The sequence below is a fragment of the Melanotaenia boesemani genome, chromosome 10 (assembly GCF_017639745.1).
Source record: "Melanotaenia boesemani isolate fMelBoe1 chromosome 10, fMelBoe1.pri, whole genome shotgun sequence".
In the NCBI taxonomy this organism is placed as follows: domain Eukaryota; kingdom Metazoa; phylum Chordata; class Actinopteri; order Atheriniformes; family Melanotaeniidae; genus Melanotaenia; species Melanotaenia boesemani.
The window spans coordinates 9,329,681-9,353,151 of NC_055691.1; the positions used below are offsets into that span (position 1 = coordinate 9,329,681).

Consider the following 23,471-nt stretch of genomic DNA (forward strand, 5'->3'; position numbering starts at 1 on the left):
CAACCACAATTTTGCCAAGCTGAGGGAAAGCCGTCTGTTCTATCCAGCTTCTCCCTCCAGAATGAACACAGCAGCAGTCCTTTATTTCCAGGATTTCGGCAAGCTGCAAAGTGGTTGGCTGGGTGATGAGCCAATCAGCGGGGAGGAGACCGGGGGTGCATCGGATCTAGCCACTTCGAACAGACATCAGGGCCTGGCATTTGCATACAGGACGAGCCACAGGTGTCAGCAATGAGCGGTGTCCGTATCAGTTACTATATATTTAAGGGTCAGCTCAACTATTTGCTAAAAATTTTGATTCATTATGCTTATTTTTGTCTAAAGGAAAAGGAAAAATGCAAATAAAAATTCTTCTCTTGTTTTTTTCTTAGCGTAACCTTTAAAGGGCTAAATAGTTTTTGTTTTGTAATTTCTTTTACTGTATTTTAATATTTTAATTTCTTTTAGCCTTTTAATTTCTTAAAGTTTGAAAATTCCCTTATTGAATCTTAATCTGTTCATTTCTTTTAGTGCATTTTGGGGTGCATTCACAGCAGGATAGTCCGCTAGACTTGGAGACTTGGTCTGATTGGGAACGTAGTTCAGTTGGGGGGGGTCCAATATTCTTCTGGAACGAGATTGTGTTCACACTGCACGACTCAAACCAATCAGACCCTTTAAATAACACGTTCCACTCTCCTTCTTCCAAGGAGAAGATGGGACACGCCACGAAGAAGAAATCTGGTTCATCTATTGGTTAACGCAGAACAACTTCTGCTTCTACAACATAACTGCCCTGCTGCCCTCTGGGAGGCGCTACAGGTGCATCAGGACTAAAACAAACCGACTCAAAAACAGTTTCTTTCCAAAAGCAATAACTGCCCTAAACTCCTGTAGGAATTCAAATCTGAAATACTCTGGACACTAATGACATGTGCAATACATTCTGTCATGTGACATATACAACATATCATGATACGTGCAACAATACTTTGAATGTGCAATATATTTTCTGACTTATGTTTCAGTGTAATTTATATATTTTCAGCTCGAACACTATACACATGTATAGTATACAGGTATATACAATTCATACTTATATCTGCAAATAACTCGAGTGTGCACATCTGTTTATTTCTGTAAATATTTTATACCTTAGATCTTTTATTTATTTATTTATCTTCTATACTGCTCTCTTTGCACTGACATTGGGGATGGCTTAATCTCATTGTATATGTGTATAATGACAATAAAAAGCATTCTATTCTATTCTATTCTAACAGCCAAACACGGAACTGCACCAGATCCTATCGGTCTTATCGGTCTCAGGTTGATTATTCGAACTTTCCTCCCATCCAGAACCACCCATCATGCCATATGTGCTCATGCACAATGCCGTGCACAGAACCCACAATGCACTTTGCTTTGCAGTTTGCTTCCTGTATTCGGCCCACTTGAAAGATCCTGTTTTGTAGGCAAACCAGAATCCGTAATTCGAATCAGAGTTAGTTTGCATATTCACAATACCCCAAACGAAGCGGACTTCACGAGCAAACAGATGAATGGTTGGTGTGAATTCACCCTTAATCTTTTAATTGCTTTTACTGTATTCCATGTATTTAATGTATTCTAGTTTTTCTAGTTTTTAGATTTCTTTAGTATATTTTAAACATATTAGTGTATTTTGTTTCTCAAGTCTTTTAAATTGTAGAATTTATGGCTGTGAAGAATGTTTTTGTCTATGTGTTAAAAAGTGATGCTTTTTTTATACAGCACATTGGCAACCATGTGTTTTATAATGTAATATAAAAAATAAAATGCACTGGAAACAAAATAACCTTTGGTCAAATGGTCAAACTTTGACAGATTTCCAGAAAGTCTGGAGAACTTAGACCACTTTCAAAGACTCAACAAAGTCTGTCTGCTGGGAAGAGAAATATAAAGAAATAAGAGCTGGATCGGGAGCTTTGCACCAGCAATGAACTCCAGCTTCAGACATTTCCTTAAATGTCACATTTTCTCTTCTGTTATCACCTTTTCTTGTTTGCATGCATAACTGTCTCTTAAAATGTTTATTAATGTGTCCATATGAGAAAAACTGATTGTTTTACATTCTAGTTTATATTTATGACTCTTAAAATTTTAACATCTGTAAAACATGTGTGTAAATCCTGCTGAGGAAACCACACATACACATCCTTCCATTCCTCCCTCTGACCAGCGCTCCTCCCATCTCACAGTCCTTAAATATTTACCACAGCTAAAGGAAATGGTGTAGCTTCACAGATGCAGAGACAGAAAAAGGGAGATGTGAGAGGAGGAGTGTGAGAGTGATGGATGAAGGGTGCAGGGGAGAAGCTGCTGGACAGCACCCCCTGCAGGCTAAGGAAGAAATTCGGAAAAGTCTGATTCATATTACAGGAAATAATTTAGTTAACAGTGTTTAAAAATATTTTATGGATGCAAAAACATGACCTTTACTTCTAATAATTTAAATGTTTTGATGCAAAACTGTTTCACAAAAAGAGATGATGAAATAAAGAAAGAAAAAAAAAGATGGAGATGAGAGTGAAACTGAAAAAGTTGTGTGTGAAGTCAGGGAGTAAAGGCAGAGTGAGATATCCAGGAGGACCTCACTGATCAGGGCCACAGCATTTCTTATTTACACACACACACACACACACACACACATACACCAAAACATCTCTTATTTACCAGCTTACGTCTGCACTATTTATGGGACGCTGGGGAGAGGCACAGAAGAGAGGAAGAGAGGAGAGAGGCTAAAATATGCATAGGGGCTGGTTCTTCTGGGACGGAGGGGGAGTCAGAGAGGGAGGAAGACAGGAAGAGAGAGAGAAACTGTGTGTGTCACAGAAAGATGCAAAGACGAGTGATTGAGACGGAGGTTGAACCAACGTGAGGAGCTTTGTATGCAAAGGCAGGCACAGATGGAGAAAGTGGGGCTGAAGGAGGGAAATCTGAGGGGAGGAAGGATGATGCAGCGGCGTGTCCACGCAGCAGCGACCCCTGGGTGTGTGTGTTGGGCATCATGTAACTCCTCGGAGGGCTTGAAAGAGGCCAAAGCCTTTTCTAGCTGGCCAACCAGCCTTCTCCATCCATCCCCACCTCATTAAAACACACAAGCACACACACAAATCAACCTCTTCCACATTCTCCTGCATATCCGTGCACACACAGTCACACACACACGCATGCAAGTTTAGCTAAGACTCGCATTAACCTCCATGGTTGCAGCTCTCCATCTCCCTCAGTCAGCCTTTCTGTCTAGCCCACTTAGAGAGGCCTCCCATGGGGTCACGGAGCTGTGGCAGGTCAGGCTCAGGCTGCAAGTTTTTACACACACACACGCACCCACACACTCCCACACTTGGGCCAGGACCAGAAAGAAACAAGATGGAAGATGGTGGATACAGGCAGAGTGAAGCAGTTAAGGAGGAACTAGAAGAAAAATGCTAAACTAAGAATCTAATTCAGTCGTACAAGGTAAACCTTTTTATTTATTTATTTTTTTAATGGAAACTTTAATATAATCTCTTCTTGCCAAGGTCAGTTTTTCTGCTTCCTGTGTAAACTGACATACACAAAATAAATGTATACAAAAGTATATCTTCACAACTACCAGGGCTGTATGTATAATTTTGGTCTAAAAGGAAGCTGATTTCCAGGTGTTTTAATAGAGGTGTTACCCAGGTAAATATCTCAGGAAGTCATTGGCCGATGATGATGATGAACACCTCTATCAATGTTCAGAGTCAGGGGGATCCAGGGATAGCTCCCACATTCACCTTAGAAACACCATGCGGATCCAGAAAGAAGTAAAGACTAAGATAGTCTATGATAGGAAGAGTGAATCCTTCACTATAAAAACTCCATCTTAATGGAAATGAGCATGAAAGTAGCATTAGACAAAGCTGTACCCATTACCTGTAGGTGTGTTTGATGATATTTAGATCTGGTTTTGCGGTATGTACTTTGATTGTTTCAAAACTATGTTTCCTCCCTAATTAAATTCTATTTGTTTTATTCTGTTCAGATGTGTAAACGTCAGGAAATAATGACAGACATCCGATCTGAAGTCATTTCCTAAAACTGGTTCTATTCAGTTCTGTGAGGATGGTGTGACAGGATCAGACAGCAGGGGAGAAGTCAGCTGTGATGGAGATTTTTGTGTGTGTGTGTGTGTGTGTGTGTGTGTGAGAGAGGTGTAAGTGTGGTCTATGTGTGGACATTAACCGACAGGGTCCAGCAGTCACCCTGCTGCTAAATGGACCAGCCAGCCATATGCCCACCACCTCTGGCACTACATCATCGCCACTTTATGTGCCGGGGTGTGTGTGTGTGTGTGTGTGTGTGTGTGTGTGTGTGTGTGTGTGTGTGTGTGTGTGTGTGTGTGTGTGTGTGTGTGTGTGGGGGGGGGGGGGGCTGAATCTGACCTCATTAGGATGAAATAATCACCACAGCAGTTCTTATTATTATAATTATTGTCACTCTTGCCACTAGAAACGGTTTCTGAAGATGAAGAGTGAGTCGTGACCTGCAGGGTCGGCCACGAGTGGATCCATCAGTGAGGTTATTCCTCGAGTCTGAGCTGGGCGTGTGATGGGTGAGAGGTATCTTTACTCTCCACCTCATCATCAGCTTTCTCCTCAACCAAGTTCACCCCGTCTGGTGCAAACCCTGCCCTGAGGGACCTCTGATTAAACCCAGCTTCAACCCCAGAAGGAAGATTCAAATCAATGTCTCATTAACAGGCTGATGCAGAAGTTGACAACAAGCCGCTTCATTTGAATCAGGTATGTTGTAACAGGGAAACGTCTAAAACCTGGATAGGAGTTGGTGTCCCCTGTTCTCTATGCTGAGTTTTGGATCCAAATAATAAGCAGACTTTGAGCCATCTAACAAAAGCTAAGCTGTCCTCCATGCTCACCCCCACATGTGATGGCATGAGTTTCAGGTTTCACCTCTAACAGGACTGATGTTTGACCTGAACAAGAGATGGAAGACAACAGCTTTACATCATCTCAGACCTGACCACAGCTGGCCCAGGACCTACTCTAGGGTGACTTATATCCACTCATCTCTTTCACTAATGACATCAGGTTTGCCAGAATCCTGCCAAGACCTCCTGAGCAGACATGGACAGAGAGCGACAGCAGAGTTGAAAGGAAACAGTAAATATCAGGGGGAGCTCCTGGTGGAAGTTACTGGATGGTTTAGGAATAAAGGAAGCAAAGGAAAAAAGAAAAGAGGATTGACTAACTGTTCCCTTCCGGTTTGGGTTGGGTAGAGGCATTGGTTGAACAACTTTGAGCTGACCCAGAACATGAGAATCAGGTCAGTGTGATGAAAGACAGCTGAAGGCTCCTACCTGTAGCTCCGTCTGAAAAAAGAACTTCTGTGGACACTGGGAGCAGTCGTAGATCTTATCTTCCTGACCGTGGACAGCGAAAATGTGCTGCTGAAGCTTGTTTGCCTGAACAAACACTGGAAAAAGAAAAACAAAAAATGTACACAGTTAATTTGATTAAACCAGTCTCCAAACACAAGAATGGACATTAAAGATAAAAGACTGTGTAAAAGTCCTGGTCCAGTTCTACTTTCTCATAGCAGGCTTGCTGTTCCACCTTTTAAAGGCCTTTCAAAGTTTTTCTTTGAACATGTTCTGTTTTTTACCATTTTCTGAAGAATGTGAACCATTCAAGCAGCAAGACTTATGATTTGACCCTTAAAACTCCGGAAGGTCTCCAACGCCCTGAATCCTACCACTTACATCAACAGATTCTAGGGAATGGTAGTGTGTAGCTCTGTGGGGTAAACTGTGAAGGATAGTTTACTCTTCGGGTGATCTACGCACGTTTTCCAGGCATTTACAACCCCGTCCAGGTTTACAATTCAGCCACTAAATGTAGTGTTCATTTAGAAACTCTATCTGCAAAATCTACAATGATCCATGATAACAGCATTATTTATAACATTTTCATCATAAAAAGATCACTAATCACTACTATGTTGCTAAGAGACCTCTATTTAGACCTGGAAATGATGATGAAGCCACTTCCTGTTAAACGATGGTAATGTCCACTCAGGAGCAGCCAAAGATCAGCCAGTGAGCAGAAAGTTCTATGTGTGTCTGAAAAAAAGAAAAATAATGCTCCTCTATGGCTGGAATAAAGCCAAGAAGACGTTTCTGATGCACGGTGGTGCCACAAAGCAGCTGAGCTGGAGTTGGTTTAGTGAGGATAGCAGGTAAATAGTAGCAGAAATAACTGGAAATGAGGAAAAAGTGGAAATATGGAAATAGTTTCTGTTGTGTGTTTGTTTCTGTGCCAATATTATTTTCTCCTGAAAGCCAAGACTTGAGAGAATGATGTCCAGATGAGAAAAGGTTTGGTCACTGTTGCTCTGTGTGTTATTTCTACAAAGTTCCTGTTAGTAATAAATTCTGCTTTCTTCTTCTGGTCGGCCTTTATGCTGCTGTATCTATTCATACATTCATTTTACATCATTTTAGCCTCATAATCTGACAGCTGAAGCTGGAAACATCATGTCTGATGTCTAAAGTATATGTATGTAGATGGTGTTTATTTGTATGTTTCAATAAATTGTTGTTTCCTGGTTTATTTAAAAAAAAAAAAAAAAAAAAAAAAAAAAAAAAAAAACACAATAAAGAAATTAGGGTTTCCAAAAGACCTTTACACAGTTCCACAAGAGAAGACTGGTGGTGCTGAATCCAGATCAAAATATATCAAACCATCAAAATATCTTCCACATGGTCTGATATTTGTCTTGTACAGTGACAGAAATCAGGATCATGGCTCCAGCACACTGCAGATTCATTAAGATCCACTCTGCAGAGACTCTGCAAATCAGCTGTGGCTGAAAGATGAACAAATCACACAGAGATGGAAAAAAAGGCTGATGAGGAGGCAGCATTAGGAGAAATAAAGGAGCAAGACAAAGGAGAAATAAAGGAGAGCTATTCTCAGCAGAATGCGATATTTATCAATAAATAATTTCCTCTTTTTCAGCTTCCGCTCCAGCCTTGTTTTCTTTTCTTTCTCTCCCTTTTGTTGCAGTAAACTTTTAGTTTTCGCTGTGAGTGTTTGTGCTGAATTATTAAGCCTCCCCACAGGAGCGGTGCCCATCTTACTAATTCATAAGCCACCAAGGAATAAAGTTAAAGTTTAAAGCGTTGCTGTGCACCTGAGGGGGGGTACACAACGCACGACAAACTCAACAACTGAGGGAGGGAAAGGGAGCAACGGAGGAATGGAGGGTGTTGGCTGAGTTTCTAATGTGATTTGGTCATCCAGCGTTTTGTGTGGGCTCTTGTGGATTGCAGAAGTTTTAGGTGCTTCATAGTGAAGCCGTTTGTTTCTGCAGCACAGTACAGAATGCTGCTCTGGGCCAGAACTGGAGCAGTTTCCCATTATGAGCTGCGTCTATGCTTCTAATGAGAAAGCATCATCTTGGTTGCCATAGAAACACTTTTAACATAGCTTTTACCTTTGCACAGGGGTGGGGGAGGTACTCAAACAGCACTAAAAATATTAATAAACTAACAAAAATGTACTCTAGTAAAAGTACCACATTAACTTTTTTACTTTAGTAACAAGTACTTGCTGAATGTACAGGCTACTGCGGTGGTCTAAAGTATGATTCAGTGTGCTGACTATGTGTATAGTACCATTTTAATTAACAGTGGTACAGATGATGCTACTGGGAAAGCTGGAAAAATCTCTGTTATCTGAAAGGTAATTAATCTTACTGTGTTTACCTTCTGTGACACAGTTCACACTTGGACTCGCTGGGATTCTGGGAACCAGAATGATGTTTTCTTTTTTTTAACGCTGACCTGCAGAGTTAAATGCCATTAAAGCAAGAAACAACTTGCACTGAGTTTGGGAAGAAGACCTTCATGTTCTCCGCTCCCTTTATTTGGAACAGGCTTCAAAAACAATCAAGCTTCAGACCCTTGTTGAATTAAAACTCTTGTCACACACATGTTGATGGGAGATATGGGAGATGCGCAGGTGCTTTGCGTTGACCAGGGGGATGGTTTTTGTTTTAATATTGTTTTAATGTGTGTTTAATATTGTTAGGAATTGTGGAATGTACTGTCCTGTGTAAACCTGCTCTTGTTTGTGTTATTGCTGCCATGTTGGCCAGGCCATGCTCCTAACAGAGATCAGTTTATCTGAAGCATTTTCCTGTTAAAACAAAGGTAATAAACTGAATAAAATTGGCTCCAGAATCCATTTTGGGTGTTTTTACCACTGGCTAGTGCTGCTGATGCTGCAGGTGAAGGAGGGTCTAACATTACCTGCCAGCTTTGATTGGTTTAATGGACCAATTCCTCACTTGGTCTTGTAAATCCGTTCAGGACAAAACAACATTAACCCACTTATTATATGGTTACTTAGCAAAATTATAGAAGAAACTTCGCACAGTATTTCATTTGAATGATTTTGTTGTCCTGTCATGGCTTCTGCCGAGAAAATAGTCCCTCTAGCAAACAGAACTTTAAAGTTGCAGGTGTTGCCTAGCAACATGCTAGATCCAAATTACCGTAAATTTCTGTTAGATAAGTGAACGGACTACTTGGGGAATGACATGAAGAGTGTGAATCAGTGCACTCACTATAAGAAATATGGGATCATTTTAGACAGCGTTCTGAGTAACGGGTTAATAAATTAAAACAAGTCAATCAGTAGATCCCTCAATGCGACTGTGACATATGATGCACTGTAGAAATGTAGCGAAGTAGAAAGAGATAGTTACTGTAAAATGTAGAAGTAAAAGCTAAAAGTATCCACAACTAAATCTACTTAAGTACAGATACATAAAAAACTAGCTTAAGTACAGTAATAAAGTACTTGTACTTCAATACGTAGAAGTAGTGGTGTAATACCAACAGTAGTGGTTAAATTTTTAATTAATATTATTATTAACAATATTATCATTTTGATGATTTCTGTTACTCTTTCACACGTGCAGTAAATTAATAATATAAACTCAGCAATAAACTGTATCTCCAGCCGTTTATGTCTCACTGCAAATAAAACTTACATTTTGCGTTTGGCTCTCACACTGATAACAATGTGGAAGGCATCTAATCTCAGACACAATTTAAATAAAATAAGTCATAATTTTTAAACCAGTTGCATATATATATATATATATATAGTCTGTTGTGTAGAAAATAATGATTTACTTAAACATCCGCCCAGGTCACCAAACCTTCTTTATTTTCCAACAAACCTCCAGAGTGCGGTTTCACTGTTTGGTTCTGCAACTAAACGTGTGATGCTAACATCAGCCAAGGGTCGATAACATGTAGTTGTTCAAATATTAGATGTTAAGCACCTCAAGATTAACAGTTGGTGGTGCCAGTTCTCCACTCGGGGGCCATTAAACCTCTGCAGAAGGATATTAAATATTAATGTTAAAACTGCCCCATTCGAACCTCAAACAGTGGAAAACAATAGGACATTGCTGCTACAAATATATACTTCTATGGGTTTAATTCTGCTGCTGACGTTGAAGTAAATGAGACTAATTATAACAAATGAATCAAAACCACATTTCAACCTTTAAAAATGAGGAAAAACCAACAAATGCAGTATCTGTATGGTTTTTATATGCAAAGCAGATTTCATACACTGTCCTTGAAGGTGAACCTGTGTGAGTGTCTCACCTGTGAAGCAGACGGGACACTTGAAGGTACCTCCCATGCCTTCGAAGCTGTGCTCTATCAGGTGGCAAAGCAGCTTGGCAGGTGAATCAAACATCTGGTTACACAGCTTGCACTCGTGATTGATGCCCTCCTCTGCAAATACAAGACAGACACACGGGCAGAGGCCGGATTAGAAAGCACAAAAAAGCAGGACGTTGGACATCATCTCAGATTATTAATGCAGATGTTTTACATTCATGTCGATATTTATTATTTCAGAATTTACATCATTATGAGGATAAATCACACCATTTTCCCCACATATTTTCAGTTATTTAAAAAGACGACCATAATGATCTTAGAGCTCACCAAACCCATCATCTGACCCTACTGGGCTGAGGATAATCTACCCCTCCAATAGCTGTCCTTTCCCTCCCTCCATCCTTATTATCTTCCCTCCTTCAGAGCCATTACTCAGCCATCCCTCAAGCCCCTGTCGCTCCGTCACCTCCTGATGAATTTGTACAGGCTCAAATTCAGACTCCTCACCCCGTGTGACATCCCCTCATTTCTCCAACATCTTTTCAGTTTGTGCTTTCCCTACAAAGCTCGTTAGTCACCACACCGTCTGACCTTGTCACCTCTGTAGAGACGTTTTCTACATGTTTACAGTCTCTGCTGATCAATATAAAAGCTGGGATGGTGTGTACGCCACAATGGAAGTGTGAGAATTTCTCAGAGATTTAATGAGCCATTCTACAGCCCTGTGCAAAAGTCTGGCAAAGCTTATAGTGCATAATTCAGTACACTGGCTGATCACTTTATCGACTCCACCTGTTCAGCTGCTTGTTAACACAAATATCTAATCAGCCAATCACACAGCAGCTACTCAGTCATGTAGAAATGGTCAAGACGACCTGATGAAGTTCGAACTGAGCATCAAAATGAGAAAGAAAGTGGATTTAAGTCACTTTGAACATGGTTGTTGGTGGGTGGAACTGTGTGATGCTATCATGTTAATATGGAGCAATGTTTTCAACACCTTGCTGAATCTATGCCACCAAGAATAAAGAAAAACAAGTGTCCAACCAGATACAAGGTGGACCTGATAAATTGGCTGGTGAGTGTATACAGCTATTATAGCACCTTTTTATTTCCTATAATCGTTGGGTGATGAACTGTGTACTTTCAACGTTAAAATCAGAGATATAGTATGAATAAAATCCAGATGACCGAGCTTTCCAGCAGCATTTAAACGCAGCATTTGTGGAACTCCACATGCATTTACTGATTTACATGTATATCTAACCACATGTGTGAGGTTCAGGGTAAAGACAATGACCAAAATATGAGTCAGAATCAGGAATAATTAATAATTCCAGAGGGAACTGTTTTTTGTGGATATGAAACGGTTTTTTGAAGTCCGTTAAATAGCTTGATATTTATGTTGATCTGAATGTGCATGTACAAGTCCTCACACTGACTCACCATTAAGGTTTTTTACATATTTGTAAATGATGTAATACATATTGCTAATTTTTATCCAGAAATCTCTGACAGCATCTACAAATACGAGTTTAATAAAAACAAACACACATGAAACAAATGTGAGTGTGTGTGCAACCCAGATCCACGGTTGTGTGTGTGTGTGTGTCTATTTCAAGATGGCATGAGTAACATCACAGCACCCACAGCGAAAGGCCAGATGAAGGTGGGCGTCTTAAATACAAACACACACGTGCACCCCTCGACGATCAAGTCTCCTGCCTGTTGTCCTTATCACCAGTGTACCATACAGGACCAATACCCCAGTCGCCCACACACACTGCGAGGGGCCACACACACATGCACGCCATAGGACCGTACTGCCCGGAGACATCAGATGGCGTCTTCTGCGGGCCAATCTGTGACCCCCGTGGAGATGCGCACACACAAACACACACCCTGAGAACACAATCTGTGTCTTCTTCCCTTTTTGACACTTATCTCATATCCTGTAAGTGCGGATGTACACACACACACACACATACACATTCAAACAGTCTGTAAAACTTCAGCTGCAGAGCTGCAGGGGATCGCAGGGTTAATAACGTCTTCAATCATGCATCCGTGACACCCATACTGGCTAACACACACACACACACATACAAGCACACACAGATTTCTATCTCTTCTTGCCTCAAAGGCCAACACAAGGGTGCCCTAATCCCGTCTCAATAGCTGTGGGGGAGTGTGTGTGTGTGTGGTGGGTGCCACATGGGCTTATATGGATGAGACTGTGTGCTCCACAGTCCCAATCCCCAAACAGGCCCTTTTCACGCGCACACACACACAAACACACACACACACAAACCTCAAAGGCTGCTGGGTTGTGCGGGGCGCCAGTGTGTCCGAGACATACTGAGACAGATAGAGGTTCATTATCATTTACTAGGAGATTGAAACAGCAGGAGAGAGTCACATGGAGTGAGACGTGCAGAGAGAAAGAGGTAGAGAGAAAGAGCAAAGGAGGGGTGATTCATATTTTCATGATCATTTCCTCGTCTCAGAAGTGGAGGTTTGTGTCTAAACAATGTATTTCTTTAAAACACAAAACTATTGTTTCAGATGCATGAAGGAAGAAAGAGGGCGAGCAGGAGCATGCAGAGGCCAGAGGGTGTATACTGTAACGCCCACGTTTCAGTGTTTTTCTGTATATTAGTGGGAGCTCCACACAAAGCACCTCAAAGCTCTCCTCAGAAGCTGCCTCACATTCTCCAACAGTGATCAGAGAAAGTGGTCAAAGATCAGCTACCTTTATATTCACACAATGATGTGCTTGTTAAAAAGGCCCTGAGAACTCAACTAAAGGGACATTTTTATCAGGAGTGAAGTTACTGCAAACTTTGCAGCTGCAATTACAAAAACAACAAAAAAAAACAGAACAATTATACTCAGATTATACTGTTATTTTTAGTTGTATCTTAACCCCTAAAACTCCACTAGATCACAGCCCCCAAGCGCTATCGCTTATATCATCATCAGCGTCTCCGGCAGTGTGGTGGTTAACTCTGTGGGTAAATTCTGATGGATAGCTTACCCTTCAGGTGGTGTACGGTAGTTTTCCAGACACTTATATCCTGTCCAGCTTCAGCTTCATCCAGCAGATGTCTTTTACTTTTAGCCTGATTTTAATTGACTTTTTAAGCTGATTTCAGTTTCATTAACTAACACAGATATTTAACTTAGTTTTTCCCTAATTTAATATCTAATCATTTGGATGGTACAGAGCATGTTAACGAACGTCCAATAAATTGTTGTTAGTATGCGCATTTTCATGTAAATTCAGGTATATTTTATAATATCTTTGAGAATTTTCAAGAACTTGATTTTACTATTTTTTTTTTAATCAGCCTCTAGTGTCTCCTTACATTTCTGAGATTTATTTTAGTTTTTCTCCTGAAATGTGATGGCATTTCTTCAGTTTTCGGACCCTATGAATGTTGTTTAGATTAGTGTTTCTCATTTAGAGCTAAACCTACTAACCCTTAACACACCTGAATGAAATAAATGGCTCATAAACAGACTTTCAAAGAACTTAATGAGGAAGTTCAATAGTCTGAATCAGGTGAGTTGGAACAGGAACACATCTAAAGCATGGGACCTGGATTCAGAAACACTGGTGTGGATTATAATCCTTTTAGTACATCTGAATTTGGGTGGGACCGGGTGGGTGATGTTGCTTTGAATCGTTCGTACTGACTGTATAGATAAAGTCTGACTGATTGATTCAGAGTGTTTGCAATGTATTACAGCCGTTATAAATTAAGCTCACCTTAAGATGATCATTTATTTAATAAACTTTTATAAATACTGCTTTGATGACCATGACACAGGTGCTTTGCAGAAAGTAGCCGCACTGCAGCAGCACTGCAACATAAAGGTCGGCAGCATGAACACACACAGCAGCGCTGCAGCAGCACACACACCATGGAGATGGTGATGAGGCGGTATCAGGTGACACCTTCACAATGTCTGCTTTGCCCCATCAACAGGTCACAAGTTTCTGATTAAAAATCAGCCAATTCCCTCAGGAATATTCCGGGATGTCAGCTGTTGTTTGTAGCGGCATTTTATTTCCTTTTATCAGCACGCGTGCAGGAGTGTGTCACATGCTGATAACATCCTGAAAAAGGACATTTTAGAAGCTAATTAACGGCCAATCAAGTACAGGGTGAGTGCAAAAGTAACTATAGAGGGGAAAAAAAATAACTGGAGTGAAAGTGAAAGACGGAGAGAGAAGTGAGAGGAGAACAGTGAGATGCAGAGAGATAATTGGGCTGTCCGGAACAAGGGCATGGAGAGATGCCTCTGTGTGTGTGTCCCATGAAAGACTTCTCTTTTCTGACAAATACATTGTTTTGATCAGTGTGTGTGGGGACGACTGTCTCTGTGTGCCGTCCCCCTGTGAGACCCGGTCCATGTGTGAGCACAAGCGAGTGTGTGTGACCCATAGTGAGATGACAGAGTTGCAGAGCATCCTGCCGTTACGCTTTGTCTCACAGAGTGCATTTGATCCACCAGCACACACACACACACGCACACACCCAGCTCTGGGAGGCCTACAGTGGGATGGAGATCATAGGGGAGAGGGGGATGAGAGGCAGGGTGAAGGTTAGGACTCGGAGTTTGTTAACACCAAACTGAAAATCTACTTTTTCCTGATTTTTAATGTAGAAATAGGAAACGTTTGGGGTCTTTATTTGCAAAGCATTGACACTAAGCAGCAGAATGTGTCCCTTTCAGGAAGTCATGCTCTACCAAACATCAATATTTTTTTAAAGAAGTTAAATGATCATGATGCCAATAAAAATCCATTCCATACAGAAGAGGTAACATTTAGTAGAAAGCAGATGGAGATAATGTGTGGAAAGTTTATGCAATTTCTATTAGGACAGAAAATGCACCTTTAACTCTCACACACACCTCTGAAATCATGCATATATTACTATAATCACTTGTCACGCATACACATGTGTAACATGTATAATCTAGATAGACAGATATTATTATTATTATTATTATTATTATTATTATTATTATTATTATTATTATTATTATTATTATTATTATTATTATTATTATTATTATTAACTCTCTGAGCCTGTTTGGATTCCCACATTGCACCACAAAAGATATTAACCATCTCCATGTTTGGTATCTTTGTTTTCAGCACGTCACCTACAATCTGATCCTTATTTTTCCATTTTAACCTGCTTTATTAACATACTGTACTCAAATCATCCAAATTGAATCGAAAATATTCAGTAAGAAGAATCTGATTCTACTGCTTGTTGCCATGATGAAATAAAGACAAACATAGAAAAAAACCTAGCGCCTGATCATCCCATCCCACTTTTACATTTGGATCCAGTAAATATTTTTGTACTATTAAATTTAAATGATCATATCTTTGGTTTTAGATGATCTATTGACATCTTTGACAAGCACGTATCAACATGATGATGTCAGCAGCACTCCAGGTGACCTAGATCGTAGACCTGTAAGGATGGACTACGTTTCACTCACTGTCTGCATTTAGACTTAGGTTTGGATAAACAGTGTAATATGTAACTTTGTTTTATTCTTCAGAAGCTATATTGATGGAATAAGAGGATTTAATAAAACAAAAAGACACAATTGGAGACTATTGAAAGACTGATGGTGTAACTGACATATGGATAACTGGACTAAGCGACTGACAGACCGAAGACGAACACAACTGATAACACACTGAACTGGTTAAGGAAAAATGAAAACCGGAAACTCAAATATAGAGATTACTTACAAAATGAGAAGAAGGTCAGACAATTAAGAAACAGAATGACGGGACCCGGAAGTAAATTAAACAGAATGCACATAAGGAAAGACTACAAAATAAAACAGGAAACAAGACAGAGGACTGAAACACAGAAACCACAAACTAAACAGACTACAGCAGGAAAACTAAACCAAAAGTTTTTATTTGAGAAAAAAGACTGGATGTGAAGACGTAATGGATGGAGAGAGCGAGAGAGAGGGGGAGAGAGAGAACAATAGAGAGAGAGAAGTTCTTCCTGTAGCCTCAACATTACAATTCCACCACCAGTGTTGCTGCACACACATCCTCATTGCTCATGCTGTCTCTCAGTCCCACTCTCTCCCATTACCCTCCTCTCGCTCTCTGCTAATTAACCAGAAGAGAAGAACCAGGTGGCGTCGTCCCTATAACACCAACACACACGCACGCACACACACATGCACACACACGCACGCACACACACACACACACACACACAAACCATTTACAATGGCCTCATCACAGACCCCTACAACATGCAGCAGAACATTAAAAGAGCTCCTTGGTTTGTGTTGGGGACGGGTCCCTCAGGTGCTCGCCTTCCCCTTCCCCACACAAACACACACACGCATGGACACACATCTCTTAACCCTTTTATGGAGTGGGCGCTCAGGCCCTACATGCCCCCTTCCCTCCCTCCCAGGGTGTCTACCTTCCATTACCACCCATGCTTGCTACTGTCAACCCCTTGTATTACACATGTGTCGCATTGGTGTGTGTTTGGAGGCCTTAAACTGAGCCAGGGTGTGTAAGACAGGATGGGAGAGGAAGACAGGGCGGGAGAGGAAGACAGGATGGGAGAGGAAGAAAGGATAGGAGAGGAAAACAGGGTGGGAGAGGAAGACGGGGTGGGAGAGGAAGACAGAACAGGAGAGGAAGACAGGACAGGAGAGGAAGACTAGGTGGGAGATGAAGAAAGGATGGGAGAGGAAAACAGGGTGGGAGAGGAAGATGGGGTGGGAGAGGAAGACAGGACAGGAGAGGAAGACTAGGTGGGAGATGAAGAAAGGATGGGAGAGGAAGACAGGATGGGAGAGGAAGACTAGGTGGGAGATGAAGAAAGGATGGGAGAGGAAAACAGGGTGGGAGAGGAAAACAAGATGGGAGATTAAGACAGGGTGGGAAATGAAGACAGGATGGAAGAGGAAGACAAGATGGGAGAGGAAGACAGGGTGGGAGAGGAAAACAAGATGGGAGATTAAGACAGGGTGGGAAATGAAGACAGGATGGAAGAGGAAGACAAGATGGGAGATTAAGACAGGGTGGGAAATGAAGACAGGATGGAAGATGAAGACAGGGCAGGAGAGGAAGGCAAGATGGAAGAGGAAGGAGTGCGGGGCAATGGTTGGGACATGGAGAGAGCAGCGGAGGCACTGGGAGAAAGAACGAGTGCAGCGAGGAAGAGAGCAGTGGACGGAGGGAGGAGGAGTATGCACCTCTCAGGGGGGCTTGCTCAAGGTGTGTTACCATGGCAACCAGGGGCAGTGGTGGTGGGGGGGTTTCTGATGCAGGGTGGTGGTGGAGGGTTGTGAGCTTGGCCCGTTGGTAGTGTGGGGGCTGGAGAATACACACACACACACACACACACACACACACACAACCTGCTGCAGTGCTGGAGGGGTCCCAAGAGTGCCCCCACCTTTACTCACCCTCACACACACACACACACACACAGAGGGAAAGAATGCTGCAGTGCTGAGGTCCCGCGAGTATCCAACACCCACACACACATTCTCCCTCCCTTCCTCATCTTCCATTTTCTCCGTTTCCATCACTCTCTCTACGAGCTGATTGTTAATATTTCCCGTATTTATTTACTCCTCATCTCCCTGCGTCTGATAAAGATTGTAGCGTTAAACCCGTCTCATGCAGAGACGCTGCATACGATCTGTTCTTCTGAAACAAACCCACTTTGACCTGCTCGTTTAACTCCGTATCAGACTCGATAAACCTCGCTGCTTTAACACACAATCTCTCCACTGATTCCCTTTAGTCTCTTGTGGGACGGTTATTTAGACACACAACTGTGGAAAAGTCTTCATCCAGCCCTTGTTTCTTTAATTGTTTACTGAAAAACTAGAATTAGGAGCAGCAGTTGACTTGTGCAAGAATAAATATAAATACATCTGTCCCAAGAGCTCTACAGAGCTTAACGTGAATATTTGGTCGGAGCAGCTTTATTCGTCATCCCAGTCTTAAACCTCTAAGTTTCTGTCATTTTTCAGGAATAGTTCTCCAGACTTATTGAAGGACTTTTCAAAACTCTTCTTTGGATGTTTCTGCCTTTTGTTCCGTTCTCTGCTTCAGTAATGTAGAGGTCCGGGTTCTGGGGAGGATCCATCAGACCTGTTTCCACTGATCTTCAGTCCAGTTCTTGTTTCATGTGACACACCTCAGCCTTTTCTCCCCGGTTCCCTTCTTTATGAATGGCTTCTTGGCAGCCACGTTTCTATGGAGACCATTTCTGGTGAGGCTATGGCCAACAGTCGATGGATCAGCTGGAGATCCAGATGCATCTCTTAGGTCCTGCTTCAGGTCTTTACTGGATTTTTGATCCCATTTTTTCAGAACATCACTTTCAGATCCTGTTAATCTGCTGCTAATAGTTTTTTAATCCTGACTCTTCTTCTTTTATCTTTCACTTGTTCGGATATACTAAGCTTGCAGCTAACTTTGGGAGCCAGACTGAGTTATCTTTATTTTGTTTTATTTGGAAGATCCCATTTAAGTTTGCTAAGTTGTCTGTTATATGTCGACTGGTTCTTGAGTTAGAAGCCTTTTTTCTGCCTGAATGATTTGTAGGTAAGAATTAAGCGACTTAAACAAAAACACTGAAAATAGGCTTTAAAAGTTTCTAACAGAGTCTGGCGGCAGGGCAGATAAATAGAAAGAAATGATGGCTGAATACAGTGAATTGCACTCATCTTCATAATGAAAGATAAGTCATTTAAATAAAGTAATATGACTTAAAGTTTTTACAACCATCTCCAAACATCAACCAATAGAGAGAGGAACCAGAACCTGTCCTTCACAAACAAAAAGCTCACACTGATCCTCCAGTCAAGCCCCGATCATCCTCCACCACATTCCTCCGTATCACATCTGATGTTTTCCAACCACTTCCAGTGGAAACACACAGACACACACGCACACACAGGCAGACATTTTATTGGCAGACAGGAACAGCATATGGTGATGACCAGTTTGTGCACAAATTGAGCACATTTGTGTGGTGCATAAGTGCATGTGGGTCTTGGAAGGAGACCGTGTGTGTGTGTGTGTGTAGCAGCTTGGATTTTCCCTATCAGATTACATAACAGTAGGAAGCTGGAGCGCTACGTCCTGTCAAAGCCAAAAAGCCTCCTCACTAACACACATGTGCACACACACACACATTTTACAGCACGGTCTTAGGCTTTCTTCACCATCAGTAATCTGAGTGATACCATTACATTTTAGGTCTATTTATGATACACAAAAGCCTGACCTTACAGCGCTGGTGTGTCTGTAGGAATGCATGGTTTACAGCAGTTTATCCAAGAGCTGTGGAAGTTAAAATGAATTTAATGCTGATTTAAAAACCAAACAAAACCCATTTTAAACCAACAGGACATGAGCCTGTTTCACTCAAGATCTTTCCTTCAACATAAGAAGTAGCTGGCAGATCTCTGTGAATCTCCAGAATGATGGAGAATCTAGAATGGGAAGATTTATTTCAAGACTTTGCCATCTGACAGCTCAAGATTCAGGATTCTGGATTCAACACTTTGTCATAACAAATCAGTAATGAATAACAAGGTGTCGTTTGAACATCTTAATACTGGCATAAGAAAACAAGTAAAAAGAGTAGGAGCGCCAACCCAAATCCAAGAGAATATATTGTTTAAAATTGGTACAGCACAATACCAAGAACAATACACTGGCACAGTTGGAGGCAACAGACGTTAAGCACCCACTCACTTTAACACAATCCAATCCCAGTCTCGCTGGAGAAGACTGAAGTTGTGTTAGGTAAAAGTCAGTGTTAGTGAGGTTATATAATTGTCCATCAGCTTGGTGTGTGGTAGTCTGAGCTCCGTCTGCTGCTGTGCATCTAGTCTCAGTCTTTTTCATCCACTTTTCTTTGTTATGAGAAACTGAATATCAAGCTGATTAGGATGTGGAATAAATTTCAGCTACTGTGGATGGATGTGATGTAACCACAACCTTTCTGTTATAAAAATGAGCAGCCTCTGGTCAGTTCTTCCATATATGTAGAGTTCTGTGCCACCAGGTTGTTTGATAACATGTTACTAAGATCATCTAACTTTAACCTTTAAAGCTCCAAGCTATTTGCCATTTTTTGATTCGCCTGTTTTTTTGTAAAAATGAATGTAGAAGCTGGAGCTTTTAATCCCAGTCTGCATCAGACATGATGTTTCCAGCCTCAGCTGTCAGATTATGAGGCAAAAATGATGTAAAATGAATGTATCAATAGATATAGCAGCATAAAATCCGACCAGAAGAAGAAAGCAGAATTTATTAGTAACAGAACTTTGTAGATCAACAGTGACCAAGCCTTTTCTCATCTGCACATCATTCTCTCAAGTCTTAGATTTCAGGAGAAAAAATATTGGCATTGAAACAAACACACTACAGAAACTATTTCCATATTTCCACTTTTCCCTCATTTCCAGTTATTTCTGCTACTATTTACCTGCTATCCTCACTAAACCAACTCCAGCTCAGCTGCTTTGTCGCGCCACCGTGCATGAAAAACATCTTCTTGGCTTTATTCCAGGTCTAAATATCACTATGTTGCTAAGGTCTCTTAGCAACATAGTAGTGATAAGTGATCTTTTTATGATGAAAATGTGATAAATAATGCTGTTATCATGGATCATGGTGGATTTACCAGATAGTCTCTGAATAAACACTACATTTAGTGGCTGGATTGTAAACTTCCTGGACGGGATATAAAGGGTAACTATCCATCACAACTTACCCTACAGAGCTACACACTACCGTTTCTGAGACTGATGATAGAAAAGATAGCGATTAGTTTTAAGGGTTTTTAGCAAGAACAGCCACTTGGTTTAAACAGTCCAGCACAGATATTAAATCCACTCTGTAGGATGGAGAAATGTGATAATCAAACATGATCAGAAACATTGTTTTTGTCAAAGATTTTATTTCTATTTTAGTTGTTTGTTGGTATAAAGAAAGTTAAACTTGGGCACAGAGGCGATTAGGAACACAAAAAGTACCTGGCTGAGAACAACAACACATGCTAACTGCTCACCTACAGCATCAGACCGTTTCTTCAGTCTGATGGATTTTTCTCGATGAGACTAAAAACTCAGACTCAACAAATTCCATTAAACTTCAAAACCTTTAAGAAAACTGACAGAAGCATATCTTTAGCTAATTTATGTTTAACTAGCTTAACCCGGCAGCATAACCTCATGTATAATGACTGATTCTGATATTCATACATTTGAACTAGCAAGTTTTCCTCAGTGATAAATGGGAAAAGAAAGTAAGTTATAGTTTATAGAAAAATTTAATTAGATATATCATTCTATAATTATCTTTAAAGTAAAAAAAGTAAAATATGATTAACAATTAAAAAAGTATCCCTGTACATGTCTTTAGAAATTAAATATTGTACATAAAAATAATGTGGCTGTTTTGTAAAATGAATGCATGAAAGGGTGAAAAGCAATGCAGCTAATTTTACTTTACATATATATATTTAAAAACATTCATTCATTCAATCTCTGTACTGCTTAGTCCATCAAGGGTCGCGGGTAAGCTGGAGCCTATCCCAGCATTAACAGGTGAGAGGCCAGGTACACCCTGGACAGGTCACCAGTCCATCCCAGGGCCAACACACAGGGGACAAACAACCACTCACACTCACTCTTAGGGAGAATTTAGAGTCAATTAACCTAACATGCATGTCTTTGGACGGTGGGAGGAAGCCGGAGTACCCGGAGAGAACCCACGCATACACAGAGAGAACATGCAAACTCCACACAGAAAGGTCACCACCCTAAAGGTTCGAACCTCCCCCCAGCCGAGATTCGAACCAGCGACCTTCTTGCTGTGAGGCTGTGGTGCTGTTATTCAAGATAGCAAAATAGCAAAGCTAATTTCCATCTTTAGTTTCTTTGCAGGTCAACACAATATTATAATGTCAATAATGTTTGTTTGTTTGTTTTTGTTTACTGTTTTTTTTTTGTTATATGGATCCCCCTGGGTCTGAAATAAAGAATAAAGTAAAGAATAAAGATAACAATAATAACTATCTCAAACGAGTTGCATCCAGTGGAAGAGAGGGTGGAGGTGAGTCGGGGAATTTGGTTAACTCACCAAAGCCAGATGCAATAAAGTGAGGGGTCACAACTTCAACCAGACTTTCCGGTAATCATAATGAATGTAATAAAAGGAAAATGAGAAGGAAAAAGAAGGAAAATGTCTATTAATGGAAATACTTCCAGGATGTTCAGTGTCATCTAGAGAGCACTCGACTGTAACAACATGCAGCTGATATTGAAGCATCACATCTAATGAGACTGTAATCAGTTTTCCAACAGGAGCAGCACAAACATCATCATCATTGTTCAGGACTTTCACTGAAAACATGGAATTTTCTCTGATAAGCTTACAGAGAGGTGTAAACACACATGACCGCACGCACTGATCCACCCACACACACACACACACACACACACGCACACATCTTAGCTCGTTAGCAGGGATGAGAGTAATGAATGCAGAGAATATTTGTGTTTAGAATCTTAATTGAAAGCTTGAAAGTAGCCAGGAGGGAATAAGCCTAATCGCCGTGTGTAAATAAACCACCAACACACACACAAACACACACACACATGTCTGCCACACCTTACAATAGCATTTAAAAGTGAAGTACATGCCACTCCCTAACTGTCCCCTCCTTCCATCTATCACACACTTGTTACACTGTGGTTTGTTTAATGTAACTGCAGCCCCGAGGACACACATCTACAGCATCAGTTTGTTTGTTTATTAAAGCTACAGCATCTTTCTGATGTGTTCGGGCATGTTTTTATTTATCCACTGAAAGATATTTACATATTTTTTAGCTTTAGTTTCATGATAAATGAATCAGAACCAAAGGTTGGAGGATTTAAACATTACTCAATTCTGAAAGCCAAAACATACAAAGACACACACAGTCATCCCATTCAGGTTTTAAAGCATGTCTGTATCCACAGCTAATCACCAAGGCAACTATAATCAAGACTTTGATCTGGTTGTCAAGGTGATGGAGAGAGGGGCACCCCTGACTGGCTTTTCTTTCCTCTGGAAACCACTCTGTTTTTTTGTTTAGTTCTTTTAGTTCAGACAGTGTGAACATGTGTGGAAAAGTCTTGAGACAAAAATCATTTATTCATAATGCCAGAAGAACAGGAACGAGGTGCAGCAGGTCATTGAGACATGTGTAAACATAAGAACTGAAAGTGAACTTTCGGTCTAAGAAGCTTTATTCTTCACAGTCTGAACCCTCTTAGAGGAGCTTTCTGTCATGTTTCTAAGGCTGGGTTCACACTGCAGGGCATGCTCAAATTGGATTTTTTGTGAAAGCCGATCTTTTGAGAGTCCGTTCACATTTCCCAATAAATGCGACATGTATGTGATCTCCTGTATGAGCCTTATGTGCGATACGAGCGCCTTTACAAATGAGTTTATAAACAATGTTGTGTATGACGTGTAGGTCAGATTAATGCGACCTGGCCGTTTAGACTGAGGTCGCATGCCAAAAGACCCAATACGTATCGGATTTAGGACCACATATCCAAGTGGCCTGGGTCGCATTTGAAAAAAATCGGATCTGTGTTGTTCAGACTGTTATGAAGAGACCAGATACAGGTCACATAGGGGCAAAAAAAA

The 23,471-nt window shown here is 40.9% G+C and overlaps 1 protein-coding gene across 8 annotated transcripts in view; it reads right to left on the bottom strand.

Annotated features, from left to right (window-relative positions):
* znf423 (zinc finger protein 423) overlaps positions 1–23,471 on the bottom strand; it is a 177,248-nt gene that overhangs the window by 15,663 nt on the left and 138,114 nt on the right. For 7 of the 8 annotated variants that reach the window (XM_041997579.1, XM_041997577.1, XM_041997578.1 and 4 more), the window contains 2 exons: positions 9,701–9,832; positions 5,372–5,487 (listed from right to left, as the gene is read on the bottom strand). In XM_041997579.1, coding sequence (XP_041853513.1) covers positions 5,372–5,487; positions 9,701–9,832 — 248 coding nt within the window. Of the gene's footprint in view, positions 1–5,371; positions 5,488–9,700; positions 9,833–19,048; positions 19,101–23,471 lie in introns of those variants that run through there. The other variant, XM_041997584.1, reaches the window with a different exon arrangement.